We start from the raw sequence: 6,743 nt of genomic DNA, 5'->3' as shown, positions 1-6,743 counted from the left end.
CCGTTAAACCGTTAACCCGATGCCAATAAGCCATTAAGCTTCGGTTTCTGTTCGGTTTTCGGTTTCGATTCGGTTTTTGAACACCCCTAGTACACCCCTAGCAAGTTGTACGACTGACTAGTTACTAGTAACATAATATAAGAATACAAAAAAAAGAAGGTAAAAGTATTAAAAATAAAACGGAGGAAGTCACTTAAAATTGGAAAGTGTCCAAAGAAAAATGGAACAAGAGAAAAAGTAAAAATGTATACCGCCCAAAATCTTCACTTTCCTAAATTAAACACAGAATATCGCCCTTATTAAGTTTCTTGTTTGTCTAAATTTTGGCACACGATCATAATTTGCCTTTAATGTAAAATCTTTTCCATTAATTATAGTTTTCCCATTGGAAAATTTATTATCTCTAAGGTACTTACAATCTCCCCTCTGTCACGCTTGGTTCTTTCTCAGTTCCTCAATATTCCATTTGGCTAAGTGGTATGAAAGTATACATATTATATATCAATCTTATTTTCCCCTCCTTGTTGTTTGATTTAAATCTATTTATATGCAATATCTCTGTTTGCTCAATGTATATCGTAATGATTAGTATTTTTTTGACTAAGCGAAGTTTTAGTTGCCGGTAGAAATGGTGCCTAAGTTGCTTCTCGTAGTTTTTTAAAGTGCACGAGGAATTTTAGCGTAGTGATGAGTTTTTTTCTAGTGGCCGCAGAGGTCGATTCAGGATTTGAACAACATGGGTTCCCATTTGATTTATTGGATTTAAAATCTATTATTTATACTTATTTTCGTGGAATTTTAACACATATACAGGGTTCTAGATCTTTATAAGTTTGGTCACCATTTACTCATGTTTCTTTCTATCATATTATTCATGTTATGTAATCATCATAAATGGGTATTTAGTTTACAGAAAAGAAAAGAGAAAAAATAACTTTTATTCATGGACAAAACAAATAACTACTAGTAGGTTTTTTTGTTTGTTTCAAAAAATTGTTACATTTGGATATAAATATTTGGTTTTATTGATCTTATTTTCCATTTATCAATTGTTTAGATACACAAGTAGTTTCTATGGAGCCATTTGCAGATGTGGTAAGTGCAAAACCTTTTGTCTCTTGGCTTTTATTTCTTGAACATTGAAATTAAAAACTATATGCTTTGTAAATTTTTGTGTATTTTAATTGCCTTTTCTGTTTTTTGTAGAGTTGCATTTTGAAAGTGGATGTCCATTGCGATGCTTGTAAAATGAACATGGTGCAAATTTTAAGCTCCGTATGCGGTAATATGCTTGTCATTAATCTTAAATTTCCATTTAGTTAATTAGGTTCAAGTAGGGGTGTCAAACAGGTGAGTTTGAATTGCATTTGGACAAGCTAAAACGAGTTGAGTCAATAAACGAGTTGAGTTATAATCTTTCTAATGTTTACGTGTATCATTAGAAAGAGATGAGTCGTGTGATCTATATAGGCAGGGGTGGATCTAGTGCAATATGTATGGGTTCACGTGAACCCAATACCTTTTGCCTAGACCCTATTTTTGTATTAAAGAATTTATTAATTTTATAAGAATATTTAGCTTGGAACCTAGTTCATTGGTCCGATTGTTATTATATATTAATTTGAGATCGCGTGGGAATCTATAAGCTTAAAATCCTGGATCCGCCTCCCCCTATAGGTCATACGTTCGAGCCGTGTAAGAGCCACTAATACTTGCATTAAGGTAGGCCGTTTTCATCACACCCCTAGGGGTACGACCCTTTTCTGAATCATGTATGAAATACAAGATGCTTTATGCATTGGGATGCCGAATAGCTTTTTTCTTACTAGTGAAGGTTTTTGTGCAGGAGTGTATTCATTGACAATAGATGCAAAAGCAGGAGAAGTAAGAGTATGCGGGGAAGTGGATCCAAACATACTTGTGAAAGCACTAACTAGGACAGGAAAACATGCAGAGGTTGTATATGTAAAGCTGAAACATCCTAGTCTTACTCCTAGAAATCATTATTATGCCAATGACAATCGCTATTATCGTCCTCCTTATGGCGGCCATGGCCATAACTATGGTGCATTAGATCACTATGACTACTACAACACAATGGCAATGAGAAGACCCATGGTGGAGCAACCTTACTACTACGGCGGCGGCCGTTCTTCCCCCTATCCTCCACCTAGGTACGAATCATTATCCGAATAACTTTGATTATGTTATCTGCAGAATTTTTCGTAAGCAGTATCGCCTTATTATTATATCGATTGGTATTTAAGTTTGGACTTCAAATGTGTGCCTACACACATATAGTGAATGTTTTCGGCAAAGTGGTGTCAAATGACACTTTCTAGTAGAAGGGTGTCCAGTGTTGTCAATGGCTCATTTAAGGCGCGCTTAAGCGCTGAAGCTCAGAAGCTCAGGAGCGCGCTTCCGTGCAAGCAAGGCGCTAAGGCATGTGCTGTATTACCCATGAATTCTTTTTTGAATCGGGCAATATTAAACAACAATAATAATCGACATATAAGTCTATTAGTTGTTAAGTAAAAGATTATGAGTGAATTTGTTACTCTTTTTCTTGAATTACATGTATACTTTTTTCCTCCATCGCCTTTTTACTAAAGCCCATATTTTAATTGCGCTTTGCGCTTAAAGCCCCAATAGACCTGAAGGCTGGAGTGCTTTTTATAGCTTTTCGTTTTTGATAATACTGAGGGTGTCTTTGCTACCACACTCAATTGATGCACTATGTGGTAAACCTATAAATAGGATTATTAATTTTTTTTACAAAATACTAAACTACACTAATAATAACAAACAGTATACCAAATTAAACTCAAATCTTTATGATGAATTTACAAGGCTTACACAATAGCTTTCTTAACCAATCCCTATTTCTTGTAGTATAATATACATTTTTTTTAAGTTAATGTTGACTGAAAATGCTTGTGTTGTTTTGCAGGTATCACCCATTTTATTACTAATTATTATGTGGAATATGCTGGAAAGGGACGATGACTATTGGAAGAATATTTTTAACTGTTAAATTCATCAATGTGCTAGCTATTTAGTTTTGAATTGCTGTACTGCTATGCTTTTACTTTAACTTCTAAATTGATTGGTGGCTATGCATTTCAGAGTTGTGCAGTTTTATTGTAGTTATACTGTGGTTGCCTATTGAGTAAACAACACGGGTTAACCAGGTTTCGAACGGGTAATTGAAAAATAGTCAGCGTTTGCAATGTTATTAAAAAATAACTATTATTTTGCTGAAATACGGAAAATTCGAGCATAATATATTGGATTATGGTGTTCCTGCGTATAAACTTCCAGCATATGGTGGAACTCCAGCACACGAAAAGTTCTAGCATAATATGCTGGATTATAGAGCTCCTACGCATAAACTTCCAGCATATTATGTTGGAACTCCAGCACATTTTGGTAAAATTCAAACTCCAACATATTATGCTGGAGTTTTTTTCCGGATTTTAACGGTGTTTTTGTTTAGGTTTTATCTTTACATGAAAGAGTGGCTAAATTTTGATTACGTTGATACTATGACTATTTTTCAATTATCAGTTGTAAATTTGGTTATTTTTGATGTTTTCACTTGACTATTCCCTCATATTGATTTTAGTCGGTAATTTTTTTTTTTCACCTGCAATATTTACCCCTGCCAATAATATGATAGGAGTATATGTCTTGGCATATACTTTTATTACGAAATTATAATTAATTAATTACATATTCTTGTCTTAATTTATAATTTAACCAGTATAAAATTATAAGATTTAGTATAAATACTGAATGCATGTAAGGTTTTATCATTATTAGGTCATCTGTCTCTTTTAAAAAATAAATCTACAATAATAATAATGATGATAATAATAATAATAATAATAATAATAATAATAATAATAATAATAATAATAATAATANTCTAAAACACAAATCGACAAAACCTCTAACAAGAAAGAATGGAAGCATATAAAAGACTCACAATGATCTTATACTGATATAACTCCTCACCGCAGTACACAACCCGGTCTCAACATATCAAATCACCTGAAATCACGAGGGTCCCGCCCTCATTACTGAATCACAGTAGGGCACCCATCAACCCATCCAGAGACTCTCACTAGATCAATTCCGTCTACAAATTACAACACAGGCTGGCTCCCACACCGGTGGAGCATAGAAATCACAGCTCGTAACCAAGAATACTCAGAGATCACATCAAACCTACCGAAACAGACAACATGAATTTACTACTAGCCTCATAGCTCTCGACAACAGCTAGAAACGGACGATAGACACGGCTATCACTCATAGAACCTCCCAACAGAATAATCACGTAAACAGAGTGCAAATCATGAAATGCACCCATAACTGGAATCAACAAATAAGGGAACACACCCCGATGAGCAGAAATGTGATGAACTACAGATAGTGCCCCCCTATAACAAATCGAATCCGTACCTGAACGACATTCAACTGGCGCACCGGCCTCAAGCCTACTATATGAAACACATCAACGAGCCGGGCCTCCCCTTCTTGGGCGCCCTCTACCTGCCTGAATACCTCGCTAGGACACACCGGTCCGAAGTCTGGGACAATCTCTCATCATGTGGCTAGTATCTCCACACTCAAAGCACCCCCTCTGCTGACGAGGCGGTGGGAACTGTGCGATGCGGTTACTCTGAGACCTATGAGCTCCTGAGTCACCATGCAAAGCCTGAAGCGCGAACTGAACTGGCTGACCCGCAAAACCTCTACCATGACGCACCCTGCCTCCAAAATAAGGACCGGTATACCTCCCCGGTCTACGAGGCCTCCTCCCCTCCTCAAGCTCTCTCTCCTGACCTCGGCTGCTCTCTCTCTCATGACCCTGCCTGCCCTCTCTCTCTCTAGCATGTATACCCTCTATCCTCCTAGCAATATTCACCATCTGCTGATACGGAATATCCATCTCCAACTCACGGGCCATGCTGGACCTGATGCTAGGAATGAGCCCCGCAATGAACTTGCGAACCTTCTCGCGAACAGTAGAAACCAAAGCTGAGGCATGTCTAGCCAAACTGGTGTAATGGACAGCATACTCCGAGACGGTCATAACACCCTGGCGCAAATGCTCAAACTCCGTGCGCCATGCATCCCTGAGGCTCTGAGGAACAAACTCTCTCAGAAACACATCTGAAAACTGAGTCCAAGTCAGTGAAGCTGCCTTGTCTGGACTGTCTAACTCATAGGTGCGCCACCAATCATAGGCGGCTCCTCAAAGCTGAAAAGTAGTGAAAGAAACCCCGCTCGATCCCGAGATACCCATAGTACGGAGAATACGGTAACACTCATCAAGAAACCCCAAGGCATCGTCTGATGCTAATCCACTGAACACCGGAGGATCATACTTCTTGAACCTCTCTAGTCTCATCTGCTCCTGCTCGGAAGCCGCTGCCATGCCCTCGGGCTGAACTGGTGCCGTAGGCGGCGCAGGGATAATCTCTGGGACCTGCTCAACATGCGCTCTCTGCTCAGGAGTGCGGGCGGCGGGAGTCTGTGCCCCTCCCCCGGCCTGGGATGTGGCTGCAGCAAGGGGAAGCAATCCTTCCTCAGCCAAAGTGGTGTACATACTCATGAACTGTGCCAAAGTTTCCTGAAGGACTGGAGTAGTAGTAGTAGTAGGAGTGTCAGGTGCCTGGGCTCCGCCTGGATATGTTGGTAGTACCTCGGCGGCAGCTCGCGCAGGTGCTCTCACTGCACCACGTGCGCGTCCTTGAACTCTACCCCGACCCCGACCTCCGACGGCTATAACAGGGGGCGCGGGTGCCTGATCACCTCGGTAGTACGTGTCCTCACCATCTGTGAGAGAGTAGAAGACAGAGGTTTAGGATTGTAGATGTCAAAAATCTTGCACGACAGGGAAATCAAATGAAGTGGAAATTTTCCTAACGGTTACATAGCCTCTCGCAGATAAGTACAGACGTCTCCGTACCGATCCACGAGACTCTAATAAACCGGCTTGTGATCTGTGACTCCTATGAACCTAGAGCTCTGATACCAACTTGTCACAACCCCAGTTCACCCCCCATGAACATGTCGTGATGGCACCTAGTCCCTATGACTAGGTAAGCCTACAATGCGGAAGAAAGACCATAATTGCGGAAGAAAATAAACAAAACTGAACTGGTAAAATAAAATGGTGTTAAGGTGTCGCTCGGCACATATCACAACAATTCTCGAAGCTAACGAACTCCCAAAACTCGGAAACTCACAAATCACAAGCTAAGGGGATACATAAGAGGCTCTGACTCAAGAATATCTATACAAATGAGAAATACTGGAAAGCTATACTTATTATAGAAGGCTGGAAAAGGACTCCTCGGTCTGCGGACGTAGCAGATATACCTTGAAGTCTCTACCGGTATGCCTCCTTCCAAGGCTGACAGAACTGAGTGGGAGTACCTGTATCTGCACAACAAAAATGTGCAGAAGAGTAGCATGAGCACACCACGGCGGCGCCCAGTAAGTACCAAGACTAACCCCGGTGGAGTAGTGACGAGGAACAGTCAAGGCACCTACCGGTTAATAGACAGTATAATCATAGGAATAATGGAAAACGACATATAATTGGGTAAAGACTGCATGAATGACCCAAAATGCTACCACTCACAATAAGGGGAAATACAACAAGTAACAACGAGAATATAATAAATGATGATACGAATGACGGTAAAATCACAATCCAATCCTAAAGT

The 6,743-nt window shown here is 39.8% G+C and overlaps 1 protein-coding gene across 1 annotated transcript; it reads left to right on the top strand.

Annotated features, from left to right (window-relative positions):
- Window positions 1-392: 392 nt before the first annotated feature.
- LOC109236648 (heavy metal-associated isoprenylated plant protein 33-like) lies at window positions 393-3,122 on the top strand. The gene is made up of 5 exons (XM_019402839.1): window positions 393-477; window positions 1,058-1,095; window positions 1,207-1,282; window positions 1,847-2,174; window positions 2,951-3,122. The coding sequence occupies exons 2-5, from the start codon at window positions 1,075-1,077 to the stop codon at window positions 2,970-2,972; spliced, it is 447 nt and encodes a 148-aa protein (XP_019258384.1). The 5' UTR covers window positions 393-477; window positions 1,058-1,074; the 3' UTR covers window positions 2,973-3,122.
- The last annotated feature ends 3,621 nt before the right edge of the window (window positions 3,123-6,743 follow it).

The sequence above is a fragment of the Nicotiana attenuata genome, unplaced genomic scaffold, assembly GCF_001879085.1.
Source record: "Nicotiana attenuata strain UT unplaced genomic scaffold, NIATTr2, whole genome shotgun sequence".
NCBI lineage: Eukaryota > Viridiplantae > Streptophyta > Magnoliopsida > Solanales > Solanaceae > Nicotiana > Nicotiana attenuata.
Note: the sequence above shows the minus strand (reverse complement) of the source record. Positions and strands in the feature narration are given on the sequence as shown.